A 15,074-nucleotide genomic window follows, 5' to 3' on the forward strand; every position below is an offset into this window, starting at 1 on the left:
CTTCAGCGCCTAGCAGGATTTGATCATCCGGGCCGAAGTTGACAAACTGCTGGAGGTCGGACACATCAAGGAGATTCAATTTCCAACTTGACTCGCCAACGTGGTACTGGTCTCCAAGCCAGGTAAAAAATGGCGAGTGTGCATTGATTTTAGGGATTTGAACAAGGCATGCCCCAAGGACTCCTACCCATTACCACGGATCGACCAGATGGTGGACTCGACAACCGGGTACGAGCTGATTTGCATGCTCGACGTCTACCAAGGCTATCATCAGGTGCCCCTCGCGCGTGAAGATCAGGAGAAAGTTAGCTTCGTCACGGCTGACAAGACGTTCTGCTATAAGGTCATGTCATTCGGGTTAAAGAACGTCGGTGCCACCTATCAGCGAATGATGAATAAGGTGTTCCGGAAACAGATCAGGCAGAATTTGGAGGTATACGTCGAAGACATCCTCATTAAGTCTCTCCGATCGGTCGACCTATGTGCAGACAAAGAAGAATCTTGCCAAACGCTGAGAAATTACATGATCAAGCTCAACCCGATCAAGTGTCTGTTCGGCACTAAAGGCAGACGTTTTCTAGGCTATATCGTCATCGAAAGGGGGATTGAGGCGAACCTCGGCAAAGTAAAGGCGCTCCAAGACATGCCACCGCCTCGCAATCTAAAAGAGGTGCAGAGGCTGACCAGAAGAATCACGGCTCTGTCAAGGTTCATCTCCAAATCATCCGACCGGAGTCTGCCGTTCTTCAAGATTCTGCGGCGAGCAACCAAGTTCCAATGGGATGACAAGTGTGGCCAGGCCTTCGAAGAGCTCAAGCAATACCTCAGCTCCATTCCCATCTTGGCCAAGACGATCGTGGGGGAGCCGCTTTGGATTTATCTATCGTCTACCAAGTATGCGATCGGATCAGTGTTAGTCAGGCAAGAGGGGGGAATACAACAACCAGTGTATTTTTTGAGCCACATATTAAAAGATGCTGAGTCTCGCTACACCGGTCTTGAAAAGCTTGCTTATGCATTAGTTATCGCCGTCTGAAGGCTCCGGCCCTATTTCCTGGCCCACTCCATAATCGTGATGACCAACAGCGCCTTGGGTCGAGTACTGCTCAACCCCGAGGTATCCGACCGGCTAATCAAGTGGACCACTGAGCTCAGTGTGTTTGACATCCAATACCAACCCCGGTCAGCCATAAAAGCACAAGCATTGGCGGACTTCATCACGGAAGTGCAAAACCCGTAGCTAGAATCCTCATTGAAGGTGTACATGGATGGGTCGTCCGCTCGTCAGCGAAGCGGAATTGGCATCTTACTCATATCGCCGAGAGAAGACCGGATGTTGTTATCCATTCGGCTGGATTACCGAGCCACCAACAATGAAGCTGAGTATGAAGTGCTCATAGCCGGTCTACAAGCTGCTCGGTATGTCGGTGCCACCAAGGTACTCCTACACTCAGACTCACAGTTGGCAGCCCAGCAGCTGAACGGAACGTTCAAGATCAATAGCGCGCGGCTCAGGCTATATGTGGAAGCCTTCGAGAAGCTCAAGGCAAACTTTCAAGAGGTTGTCATACACAAGATTCCCCAATCGGAGAACCAAACAGCAGATGAACTGGCAAAGCTAGCCAGTGCAATGACGCCGATCATCGCCAGTTGCCCAATTGAGCAGGTCTCCCTAGTGGTGCACGTTGACCGATCGGGAGGTATACCATTTCCGGAGGATTGGAGGACACCCATCATTGAGTTCCTCCAAGCGGGGGGTCAGCCGGGGAACCATGAAGCCGATCGAACTCTACGGAAGCAAGCCGCTTGGTTCACATTAGTGGGCGAGCAATTATATAAAAAGGCATTTTCACGCCCTTTGCTCAAGTGTTTGGGTGTTGAGGATGCTGAATATATCCTTCAAGAAGTACATCAAGGTTCTTGCGGGGGACATCCAGGTGGCCGGTCGCTGGCAAGAAAAGTTATCCTGGCCGGATACTTCTGGCCAACACTCCAGGATGATGCGAGCCGGGTGGTGGCCACTTGCTTATCCTGTCAAAGGCACCACAATTTGGCACATCGACCGACCGCCGAAATGAAAGCGTCCACTGTAGCATGCATGTTCGGCCAATGGGGAATGGGCATAGTCGGCACTTTTCCTATGGCAACCGGTCAAAGAAAGTTCTTGCTCGTAGCTGTGGATTATTTCTCAAAATGGGTGGAAGTCGAGCCGCTAGCAAGGATCACAGAAAGTTTGGTCAAGAAGTTTATATGGCAGAACATCATATGTCGATTCGGTATTCCTCGCCGACTCGTCTTGGACAATGGGAGATACTTCACGGGTCAAGAGCTAAAGGAATGGTGTAAGGGTTACGGCATACAACAAGCTTTTACTCCCGTGGCCTACCCCCAAAGCAATGGACAGGCTGAGGTCACCAACCGAAAAATCCTCCGAATACTGCGTGTTCGGCTCGACCACCTAGGAGGCAGTTGGGTGGACGAACTGCCTAGCGTATTATGGGCGATACGAACGACCCCCAAAGAGGGAACCGACCTCACTCCTTTCCATCTGGTGTATGGTGGGGAAGCTGTTGTCCCCATGGAGATTGGCGTTGAGTCCGATCGGGTGTTGCACTACGACGAGGGAAATGACGAAAGGAGGCGGATGGAACTCGACATGATCGACGAGGCTCGCGACAAGGCGGCTTCCCGGCTTGCAGCATACTGACAAAGAATGTGGCAAAATTATAATCGGCGAGTAATCCCTAGATCTTTTAAAGTGGGCGACCTAGTCTGGAAAAGGGTTAAGCCAGTCGGCGACGTCAAAAAGTTGGAAGCTCCATTGGCAGGCCCGTTCAAAGTAGTGGAGAAGTTGCGATCAGGTGCTTGCTATTTGGAAGATGCGGAAGGAAGAACGCTGGATCGACCGTGGAGCGCAAACCACCTCCAGCCTTACCGAGCTGGATGAGAGGTGTGCGAGTGAATTCATATACCCTTGCATGTATGTATTCTTATTGGACGCAGGAAGAAAACAATTTGATTTCCCTGATCCATTTCTTAACAAGCGCGTCATCGGTGGTCGAGCGGCGACCTTAAACCCTCGCATCATCGGTGGTCGAGCGGCGACCTTAAACCCTCGCGTCATCGGCGGTCGAGCGACGACCTTAAACCCTTACATCATCGGCGGTCGAGTGGTGACCTTAAACCCTCGTGTCATCGGCAGTCGAGCGACGACCTTAAACCCTCGCGTCATCGGTGGTCGAGCGGCGACCTTAAACTCTCGCGTCATAAAATTGTACCCAGATCGTCGTTCGATAAGTAGGAGTCAAGATGATCGCCTAGTCATATTAGAAAGCCACCGAAAAAATGGGGAAAAGCGTCGAAAATAAAGCAAGACCGAGTTATGCCTTAAAGTTTATGTCGGTCGGGTACTCACGGGGGCAGACAAAAGTAAAGTTCAAAAATCACTTAGCAAGCTGAGAGAAAGCGCTTCGAAGGTTTCACTCCAAGTAAGCCAGGGCATCATCAGGGATAGAGTCGTTGAGCTGGTCGTGGTCAATTGTAGTGCCAGGTAAATCGATAGGCAGATGCCCCTTTTTCTTGAGTTGATCAAAGATGTTGTTCATGGCGCAGCCGAAGAGTCTAAGGACCCGGGCAACGAACTTGTCAACAAAGGTGTTAGACCGATCAGTCATACTGTGAAGATAAGCAGCGGAGTCCATGTCAGTCGTACTAAGGCCCCTCCATTGGAACTGAGGCGTCTCCATCGAAATTGAGACGCCTTCGATGAACCGAGGCACCTCCATTCTGCCAGATCAATCGAACACGACTTGCTTCGAAATCAACTGAGTTACCTACGGCTAAAAGAAGGAGAAGCGGTCATACAACTGCACACAAAGCTGAAAGAGGTAATCACTGGGCTTTACAACCTTGGAGAAACAGTAACAAATTGAGACTCACTCAAATATACACTCAACACATTTCCAAAAACCCCTGAATGGATATCAATAGTAGATTCCTAATCTCAAAGGACCTAGAGATAAGTAATTTAGAAAAATTATTTTCAACTTTGGAATTATACTAATCTCAATGTGCATAATTTAAAAATATAGAAAAGTCAAATAACTATCGCTTTAAAAGCTAAGGAGAAGTGGAGAACAAATCAGATTTAGAGTCATCACTCGACGAAGATGAAGAAACCTACATGATAAGAAAGTTCAATAAGTTTTTTTAAAACTAATAAATTTAATAAGCAGAGTAGGATTAGCAACAATCTGAATAGCTGTACATCTGAGTCCAATTGTTGTCAATGCAAGCGTAGGATCATTCTGAATCATAATCAGCATTTTAATAAGCGGAGTAGGATCATTCCGAATCATAATCTGAGTCCTCTGCGAACTCTGGCAGCATGGCATTGCAGTATAAAGTTGGCTTCCAATCAGCATTTCTTATCGCCTTAAGAATCTCTCTTGCTAGGACCTTGCTTCCTTCGGCCGAGAAGTGAATTCCATCCTCACTGCATCAGCAGAAAGTATATAACCAAGTGCTTCAGCAGCAATATAACTTGAAAATCTAAAGAAGTATTTATCAAGTTTCGACGACTAGTATTATTGTTGGAGTTTGTGTTCTACCTGTCGCAATTATCTATCAAGGATCAATGGTCGAAGGAGCATGAATTAGAAATGCAAGGCAGAAATTACGACAGTAATACTAGATTGAGGTCAGTCAAAATATGGGAAAACAATACATGCATACTTACATAAAGCATGGAGTACTCTGGTCATCATGCTCTTGAATTATAGTGAAAAGGTCAATAACTTTCAGACCCATCCGCCAGCACAGTTGCTTGCAAGCTTCTGAGTACTTTTTGCAGGATTCGTTTGAACGATTCGTCACACATAGTTTAGAACTGCGTTAGGGGTAAAGTGAGTGAATCTCGAAAGTATGAAGTTTGAACAAATGACTAGAGATGGACCACCAGTGCATTACTCTTGTGTCAGACGATGCATTTCCTCATTAACAGGAGGGCAGCTAAGGAAAATAATCCGTGTCTTCTCAGATAAACCCTGGAAAATAACATTTCAATGTCGACACGTCAAGAACATCTTTATGTAGCTTCAACTGTTAAAAGAAACAGAGCTACCATTAGGTGAACTGCAATCTTTTCCATGTTCGCGATATATTCTTGAAGAGGCACATGAGGACCTTTGATGGATGCGTGAGGAATGCAAGAATCATTCCCGCCAAAGTAAACAATCACCAAAGCAGGTTGAATTGCTGCATTCTAGTAGAGAGTCACAGAGGTTAAACGTTGGATGTAAGTGATAAGGAATTGTGATAATTGCCAATTTAACTAGCGACATAATGAACAGGAGTATTGTTAGCTAAATATTGCTAGCTTTGTAGATAACTAATTAGAAACTCAACCAGGTAAGTGCTAGATTAAACATTAAACAAAAACAAAATCACTTGACAACTGGATCTTCATGAAAGAACTCGGAAACAAAAGCCCTACAGAAATACATCGATAGAAAATATGTCAAGCAAGTGAAAGGCAAAGAGTTGGGAGTTCACCAATTTCCCACCCATACAGTATGTTTTATCATTCAGAAAGAAGTAATCATCTTAATGGCTATAGTAAGTCGTATAGAGCAACAATGTTTCTTCTTACTACCTTGGCAAGCTCTCTGAGATATTCTTTGGTTTCTTAAGCACCAAATTGCTCCAAATCCAGCATAGGATCCATTGCCTTTGTTGGTGCAGTCGCCTCTACGATTTTGATGGTTTGATTTGAACAATATATTTAAGGGAATTTGGTCAAGGCATCAAGGGTGACCAAATAAATTGATCTTGGCTAGGTAGTGACTTGAAGAGTCCAAGTAAAGTCAAGGTTGACTTGAGGGTTGGAAATGAGTGAGAAGTCCAAGTAGGACTGAAGCTAGGCAGTTGAAAAGTCATAATGAGTGAAGCTCGGTAGTGACAAAATCCTAGAAAGTCAAGCTAGGCAGTGGAAAGTCCAAACTAAGTGCTAGGTGAAACAAGTTCAAGTAGAGTCAGCTGGGAGCTAATTGCTTAGCGGACAAAAGTCTTAGTTGGGTGCTAGGTGAATATAGTCCAAGTGGAGAGTTAATTGCTTGACAAACAAGTCTAAGTGGAGTCAGCTGGGAGCTGATTGCTTAACAAAGAGAGAAATCTTGGAGTAGACTTCAAGTGAACCTAATAGGTTAGATAAACCAAGTATTAGGTTTTGCTTATTTTGCCTGTTTGTTGTGCATCTTGGACAAAGGCTCAAACGACACCAATTGCGGACTAGAGGATATGGTTGACAGGTTAACCGGAAGGAAATACTGTCAACTGGAGAATACGGTCGACCAGAAGGGAATACGGTCGATCAAAAGTGAATACGGTCGACTAAAAGTGAATAGGGTACACCGGAAGGGAATATTAAGTTGATCGACAGGCAACCTGATCGGGTCCTAACAAGTCGGGTCTCAAATAAGTTTTGGCTGAGCTGGGGGCGACCTGAGGGTGTCCAGTCGACTGAGAGGTCAAAAACTTATCTCGAAGAGGATTGGGTTTGCAGCTATGTCAACAACGTCCATGCGACGAAGGGCCTCCAGTCGACTGGGGAAGTGTTGATCAAGTTATATTAAAGGGGAATTGATGCAGCGTCTTCCAGCAACTCTTGTAAACGTCCATCTTCATGCTAGTTCTCTAAACGCCGCTCCTGTGGTCCGAGAAGCGAGGAGTGTCATGACACTCAAGGTTTCGAGCCGGTCTACGATGAGTTTGTTTGTTTTTAATTACGTGCTCATTCTTTATACTCCTACTCATATTATCTTATTTGTGATTGAGTCTTTCAACTTGCAAGAGGTTTCTCTGCCTCCGGAAGAGTCGAGAAAGGAGAAAGATACTAGTGGACTACTGCTTCATGCATAGCCTTGGATGCGCTAATCCTGGGGCGTTGGGAACCAAGCAAATTTAGTGTTCTCTGTGTTTCTGTTATTGTTCTTAGTTTCCTTGATTCTGCTATGCTACTAACAACTCTATTAGAAAAAGAAATGACGAAAAGATGATTACGCTATTCATGTTGGACGTGGGAGAAGTGGGAGGCGTGGGCAGTTACATAAACTGCCCACGTACCTCACTTGGCTCCTCCTTATATGTTGCGCCCAAGAGAGACTGAAGGGTGGCCTTTTCCCTACACGCATGGATTCATCTCTTATCTTCCAAGAGAACATCCAAATCAGGAGGATTTGGCTCGTGGAATCTTAGGGCTCTTCGATCTCATTCGTGATTGCTCTTCCGAGAACCAGCACGACGACAAAAGATCTTGTTCGACCCTAAACCCTAAGGCAGCGTTTAGTTTGTAAATTTTCTATTTTCATTTTCTGAGAAAATAAAAAACATTGTTTGGTTTGCAATACCCACGTTTGTTTTCTAGAAAAGGAGATATCATTTTATGGGAAAATAGAATAGAGAATGTCTAAAAGTTATTTTCTAAAAAAAAAAAAAAAAAAAAACGCACGTTTTTCATAAAATGAAAATGGAAACCAAACGCTCTATAAGTGTTTACAGTTTTACATTTTTTTCCTAGTGTCGAACAAAATCCTACAGCATTGATTATGGTTCTTCTAAGATAGTAAACTTGTAATGAAAGACATCCAATAAATTTTATCTAGTGAGTCAGAAATGATTCCAGTGGGAAGAATGCATTGCTATCCATAGCTAGCAAACTCACAAGTGAATAGGAGATGTCTAATGCCCCTAATCAGCAACACAAAGGGAGCAGGAGGTGCTTTGTCAGCATTCATCTGCAAGATACACTAGTTAGCCTGTGTAGCTTCCAGTTTGAATAATCCATGAATTTCTACTTTGATGGTGCAGAGCACCACCAGGTTTTCTCTCCATTCAAAATAACCCTTCAGCCATTGTCTTGTAAGATGATTTAGTTTTGGGTACATGCTCCAGATTTATGGCATAGTAGTCTCCGCTAGTGTGGCAAACTACAAATTTGCCAACAACCTATTTATAACAGATCCAGATGCTGATGTCTTGAAGTTGATGTGTTAAAATATTTTCTCATGGCAATTTGTTATGAGCATAATGCAAATTTTTGCTGTTGGGTTTAAACTGGACAGCATGGTTCCATATGATGAGAGGTAGGGGCTGAAAACTAACCAACCTAGAATGTGCTCAAGCTTGTTTGTTTATCTTTTTTAGCTTAAGAGTATATTCAAGTTTGCTTTAAAAAGCTAATCGAGCTCAATTTTTGACTAAGATCAATAAGAGACAATGTTATCCTTATAATTTAGTTAAAAGGTTGATCAATGAATGAACTTATATTATTTTATAATCTTAGATATTATAGATAATTTGAAACCATAAAATAATAATATATCTAGAAACAATGGTAAATATACACATGTAATTTATTCTTTATATATTTGAATAAAAAATTAAACAAATAATGATACAATGTTATAATGGAGCTTTACAATAGTTACTAAGTAAGTTTATTTGAGAACTATTCACAATCTTTATTTACTTATGTTACCAAGCCGAGCTCACTAGTGCTAAAGCTTTTTTGTTGTATAGATATATTTTAAAATATCCTAAATGAACTTTTAACAAGCCAATTATCAATCTGGTTCACGAACATTATGTTCATTTAAATCCCTACTGAGAAGTTGCCAACAAACTTAATTGTCGAAAACTTACTGTGATTATTGAATGAAGACAGGAACTGTGAACATGTATTGCTTCTCTTCAGTAAGTCAAGGAAAAATATGATAAAACTGAATATTCAATTATACATACTTTCATCTTTCTTATTTTGCTATTGTAAACAATCAGCTAGTTGTTTTTCTTTTTTCCTTTTTCTTTTTTCTCTTTATTTTGAGTACTTGATATATGATAAGATAAACTACCTAGGATTGATGTCGGGTGCATTCTGATCTATGGTGCAAATATACTGTTAGGTTTACTAGTCATGTCTTTTTGTTTGTCAATTTGAAGTTCAATAAATCTGCACCCTCCAAAGAATCATTGATGGGTAGGAACTAAGCATATACAAGCCAGAGCAAAACATTTAGGTGGATCTTGTAGATGAAGAAAATAGGAATAGTATGATGAGAATTTTTTTATATAAATCTCTGAGAAATATGACAATTTTTTCTCTCTCTTTAATTTTTCTTTTGAAAATGATGGTTATAGGAGCCTTAAGCATTCACAGCTAAGTGAAGGCGGGTTTTGAACCCAAAACTTTGGCAACAACTTCCACGGCATGTACCAACTAAGCTAGTTGACACCCTCAAACATCACAGCAGAAAATTGAACCCTTGACCTTTAATTACTTAAAAAAAAAAAAAACCCTCTAGACACCAAGCAACCATATTATTCTAGTCTAGTTGGATAAGTTTATTTCAGCAGAAAGGGAACTTCAAGGAACATGATACATGTATGGACGGAAGCATTAGTGTTTACATTGTTGTGTAATAGTTGTTACTAAGAGTTTTAAAAGCATAGTAGCATACAAGATGTAACATGAAAAAAAAAAAACTCCTAAAACAATTAATCAAGGTGTTAAGATTCAGAGGATAATGGAGCTAGCAAAGCAGACAAGGTTGAACCTTGATAGACTCAAATTAATATTCCTGATGCAGCATCTAGTATGAGCAGGTAGTTTGATCACTGATAAAATCATAGAGGAGGAGGAAAAAAGTAAAGAAACTGCAATTGACTTATTGCGCATCAGCAATCCTATGAACCCTGATCTGTCTTTTTATAATAAAGTTCACAATTAGAATGAGTCCAGTTCATAGAACATCTTCATGTAAAAAAGACCTAACTTGTAAAAGTTGTACAAAACTACATCACCATTGATCAGCATGCAGTATGAGGAACAGAAGCATGGAGAAGTTACCTAGAACTTTTTGATACACATTATAAGTAGACCTTTTGGAAATTATCTAAAACATATAGTGTTCTGCCATTTACCTTTGGGAAAACTTTATCAAGCACTTGGACAGCACGTCTTGAGTTCCATCCAGCGTATCCCCGCACTAAAATGTCAGCCTATCTCGTATCAGAAAAGTAGTGAGAAATTCACCAAAAAAATTGATGTATGTGGTCCCGAAACTTGAAATTTAAAAGTAGGAAAGTTGTTTGCAAAATCTAAAATATACAGAGCATGCTCTGTTAGCATACGTATATTGCAAGCATAGTTTTATTGCAGATAAGAACCCTAAATTGCAGGAAAGTTGATGATGCTGACTGTAGGATGCAATTAAAATTCATGACTCTGTATTCAATGTATGTATACATGTTCGAAAAATTCACAAGCCTCTTGTATATGTGATGCTAGCGACTAAACTGGTTATCTTACACACCAGGTAAATTACTACCTGACAATCCAGATAAGTATGTCAGAAAAGAAGATTATGTGTAAAAAACAAACAATTCTTTGAACTACCTGAAATATAGGAGAGGTTGCACGTCAAAACTAAAGAAAGCAAACTAAGTGACATTCTATATCAATCGATCCTATTTTCTCCGTCGTTTTTTAACTAGGACAAGCAGATCAATTAAATTATCTCTGGGAAAGGTCGAAGCTCTAATCGATCACAAAGTAGAGTATCTACCAAATCAAATGGTTTATTTATGAACCAACCGAACAAGATCCTATCTTGTTACAGAACTTAAAGATGGAGATTTGTGAAAACCCCATGGCAATCATCAGATTCAAAGATCCAAACGAAGAACTTCGAGAACAGGGAGAAATCTCGGGAGTACCTTGCGGGCGTAGTAGTCGGCGAGGATGGCCCCCCAGCCGCCGTTCCCGTAGCTAAACTCGACGATGGAAGATCCGAAGAGCACGAACAACGGTCTTCCGGGTCCGACCATCACTCCTCCCGATCGGTCTGTCTCCTCCGATCCCCCGATGGATCGATATATACCGTAGCGGTGCGCACGGCTCGTCCAGTAAGGGAGCGGCGATACCACACACGAAATAATAATAATAATAATAATAATAATAAACTTAACTGGTCTGGGTAATCAGTGTGGCCCTATAAAACTTTTTCATCGGCTCTGATTTAGTGTTCATGGCAAGAAGTCTAGTATTTCTTGATTATGAATCTTATTTAATGAAAAAATTCTTATAAATATATCATAATTGAGGATCGAATTGTGAATGTCTAAATGATAATTTGGATACTAGCCAGGGGCAATGATAAAACCACAAGAGATAGCTTCACAAGGATAAACTCGCCACGTATCATCATTCATTAAAATAAATAAATAAAATACTTAATATTATTAAGGTATGTTTGGGAGGAAGGTATGTTTGGGAGAAGGTGGGGGAAGGAAAAGAAAGGTAAATGAGAAAAGGAGGGAAGCAAAAGAAAGAAAGGAAAAGATAAGGAAGTATAAGTTTTAACCTCTTCCTTACATATGAAAAAGGAAGATTTACTTACCCTTCAAATTGGAGTGTAAGGAAGGAGATTAGAACGGAAAAGATTTTTTATTTCAATTTTATTCTTATTCTTAAATAGTTTAAGAAAATTTTCAATTTTCAACTATGTCAACCCAAACTATTGTTATGCTGTCAGAGTTCAATTCCTTGATACTGGATCGTCGGAGGAAGGAATTTGACGCATCTTCTGACTGACTGAACTGAAAGAAAAAATTATTTTATCATCAAAATTTAAAAGGAGATCTTTCATTTTTTTTTTTTACTTAGAAATTTTGAAAGAACTAAAGAATTTTTATTATCAACGGTATCTTTCAAATTTTTTATTTGATGTTTTTAAAGTCATTATTTTTATTATTTCTCATTTAATTATTTTATTATTGGTGAATAAGACATTATTTTCATAATTCTATTATTATTAGTAGTAAAAAAGAATTAATTTTTTATTAAAAAATAACTAATTTAAATAATAATATAAAAGAATTAATTTTGTTATTAAAAATATCTAATTTATATTTATAAAATAAATATTAATATTATAAAAATGTCTAATTTAAACTATAAATATATTTTATAACTTTATATATTTAACCATGATTCCTCTTTCTTTCCTCTCAAACAAAGTAATTGTTAAATATTAATAAAAGTAAAATACATAAATTTACTTCTAGTTTACGAAAATTAAATTTATACCTTAGTTGATGATGATCTAATCTTTGGCACTGTAAACCTTCAGAATTATTGTAAACCCTAGCCATGAACTACTCGAAGCCATATGATAGTCACGTATCTCAAACTATCAATGTTATGTCACAACGTTTCAACCCTTAACCTAGTGATGTGTGATGATAGTCTTCTTTTGTTCTACTCAACAAGATAGAGACTACAACTCTCTTCTTTCTTAGACTTCCTTCCCTTTTCTTTTTTTTTTTCTCACTTCCATATTTCACACAAGAAGTATGAATTTATAGGATAAGATAAAAATGGGGGGCTACTAACATTAGGAGGTTATTAACCTTCGTATGAATGCTCTATAGTGGGTATAAGTTATTTATATATATTAATGTCTCACAGTGTGTATAAGTTACTTGCATGTATTAATACCCCATAGTGGACATAAATTACTTACATGTATGAATGTCCCATAGTGGGCATAAGTTACTAACATTGTTGAATGCCCTTAGTGGGCATAAGTTACTAACATCTCCCGCTTGCACATAAGGACATTTAATTTTCATCACTAGATCACAACTCATGTGACCCATTATATCATCATACTAGGCCTCCATACAGAGTTAAATGTCGTGCGACTTGAAAGACACCTGCATACAAAATTATTCAATGCACCTGTTAGGATGATTGCATAATCATCATTGTATCATAAGATGCAAAATCTCATTGTACCCCATATCCAAGACTGAATATATCCATCGAGCTACTTTCCTCATCGAAAGTAATCCCGAGATGACACTCAATTTGATATTCACTAATATATTTTAATCTCTACATAGATAAACATAAAAGACTAGTCAGTGAATATTATATGATGATGTATTATCAATTGGTCTTTCTTTTCCCAAACTCGAATCTATCAATCTCAACTCAATTGCTTTCCTAGACCTGCCCCTCAAACCTTAATTTATCTTTCAAGTTGTCGATAAACAGACTTAAGTAGCAAACACTAAATCATGACATCAAGAAACAGCTAAAACTAATAAGGGTACAAGAAATCCCACCTAGAGGATTTCAGATCTCACAGTGAGGCTCAGGGATATAAAGTTATTGTCGCTCCCACTATCCTAGTTGTCATACCACATGTGGTATGAAACGTGCCACAATATTAATCCCTCATCTCTTAGAAGGGCATATGTCAGTTTTTTCTAACATTATGTAAGTATAAGACTCAACCTACACATAAGACTCTACCCAGAGATTTTTGAGAGAGTACCTCAAAGACATATCTCAAATTCGCAGGTGATATCTAAGATCTCAAACCTAGCTTCTTACAGGTAATATGGATGTGTCTACACCTATGTCGGTCATGTCGCACATGACCTTATCCTGAACATATATCAGGGTGACTTAAGTTCTAACAGGGGTACTTTCAAAACCTTTAAGAACTAGAAACCGTCTTAACTCCACTCTTAGAGGTGGTCACTTGTGTGATAGAGTTGACCTTGTTTGCCTGACATATCTATTATATCACAGGACATATATATAATAAGTGTATTACAAAGACATTATATATAAAAATGTGATCAATCAATGCATAAGTTATATATATCATTAGGCATTACTATAGTCATGTCAATACAAACTAAAACATGTTATAGACTGCACAAACCCAATGACTCTCTATGTCCTATAAAAGAGTCTCTACTAATAGGTTTGGTAAAGAGGTCAACAACCATGCTATGTGTTGAAATCTACCTGATAGTCACTTTATTTTTCTCAATGATATCTCATACATAATGATATCTGGTATCTATATGTTTAGTTCTACTATGAAACTTAGGATCTCAGAGTGTAAGCGATAGCGACCTGATTATCATAATAAATCATTACTAGCCTCCCACTGTTTGCTACAATCCTTAAGTCATCTAATAGTCTTTGTAGCCAAACACTCTCTTGAAGTGCTAATGAACAAGCCACGAACTCAGCCTCCATCGTAAATAGAGCAACACAAGTTTGCTTCTTACTAGTCCAGTAAATGCCTCCACCATTGAGCAAGAAAGTAAAACCAGATATTGATTTGCATTTATTCAGATCGCTCTCCCCAATCGACATCTAAATATCCCACAAGTCGCAAATCACCTCCTCCATAACACAGAGAGAAGTTTGTAGTTCCTTTGAAATATCAAAAAAAAAAATCCTTTTTACTGCTCTCCAGTGACCCCTTTCAGGATTTTCTTGATATCTACATACCATACCAACTGCATGACATATATCCGGTCATGTACATAATATTACGTATATTAAAGTTTCTATAATACTGAAATAAGGTACTTTACTCATTTCTCTTACTTCTTCCTGAGTTTTAGCACACATTTCCAAGCTCAGACCTTCACCTTTAGTGATTGAAGTATCAATAGGATTTCTACCACTCATCCCAAAGTGTTTGAGAATTTTCTTAATATAGGTCTCTTGTGAAATAGTTAATACTCTTCTCGAGCGATCCCTTTGAATCTTTACTCCAAGAATAAACTCAGCTTCACCCATGTCTTTCATGTCAAAGCTAGATGACAACCATGTTTTAATGCTTATAAGATACTCAATGTTGTTCCCAGCCAACATTATGTCATCCACATATAACGACAAAATCATAAAAGAGTCATCTAACATTTTTAAATAGACACAATGATCCTCTTCGACCATTGTTAAACCATAAGATATTACCTCTTCATGAAATCTTATGTACCACCGCCTGGATAATTGCTTTAGGCCATATATCAACTTTTAAAGTCGATAAACTTTATTTTCCTGACCTACTAAAATGAATCCAGAGAGTTGTTTCATGTAGTTCTCCTCATCAAAAACTTCCATTAAGGAAAGTAGTCTTAATGTCTATCTGGTGTAACTCTAGATCTAACTTGCGACAATCACTAAAAGTAAATGGGTCGAT

The 15,074-nt window shown here is 39.4% G+C and overlaps 1 protein-coding gene across 2 annotated transcripts; it reads right to left on the reverse strand.

Annotated features, from left to right (window-relative positions):
* Positions 1–4,036: 4,036 nt before the first annotated feature.
* LOC122001736 (GDSL esterase/lipase CPRD49-like) lies at positions 4,037–10,986 on the reverse strand. Of its 2 annotated transcripts, XR_006117455.1 has the most exons (7): positions 10,774–10,986; positions 9,979–10,056; positions 5,123–5,263; positions 4,969–5,045; positions 4,739–4,888; positions 4,268–4,495; positions 4,037–4,179 (listed from the first exon to the last, which is right to left on the reverse strand). XR_006117455.1 is itself a non-coding variant. In XM_042556624.1 (6 exons), exons 1-6 carry the CDS (start codon positions 10,882–10,884, stop codon positions 4,345–4,347), a joined length of 708 nt encoding a protein of 235 aa, XP_042412558.1. In that variant the 5' UTR covers positions 10,885–10,986; the 3' UTR covers positions 4,205–4,344. The 2 variants fall into 2 exon arrangements, 1 of the variants encoding a protein (XP_042412558.1); XM_042556624.1 differs by lacking the exon at positions 4,037–4,179 and having other exon boundaries at positions 4,205–4,495.
* Positions 10,987–15,074: the final 4,088 nt, after the last annotated feature.

Source organism: Zingiber officinale, chromosome 7A (genome assembly GCF_018446385.1).
Source record: "Zingiber officinale cultivar Zhangliang chromosome 7A, Zo_v1.1, whole genome shotgun sequence".
NCBI lineage: Eukaryota > Viridiplantae > Streptophyta > Magnoliopsida > Zingiberales > Zingiberaceae > Zingiber > Zingiber officinale.

Bases quoted from the DNA above. Each gene is read 5' to 3' on its own strand.
- LOC122001736 (XM_042556624.1), bottom strand. From the start codon at position 10,884: ATGGTCGGACCCGGAAGACCGTTGTTCGTGCTCTTCGGATCTTCCATC. The intron at 10,057-10,773 runs GTACTCCCGAGA...GATACGAGATAG, and splicing joins CCGACTACTACGCCCGCAAG to GCTGACATTTTAGTGCGGGG. The intron at 5,046-5,122 runs GTAGCTCTGTTT...GTTATTTTCCAG, and splicing joins AGATTGCAGTTCACCTAATG to GGTTTATCTGAGAAGACACG.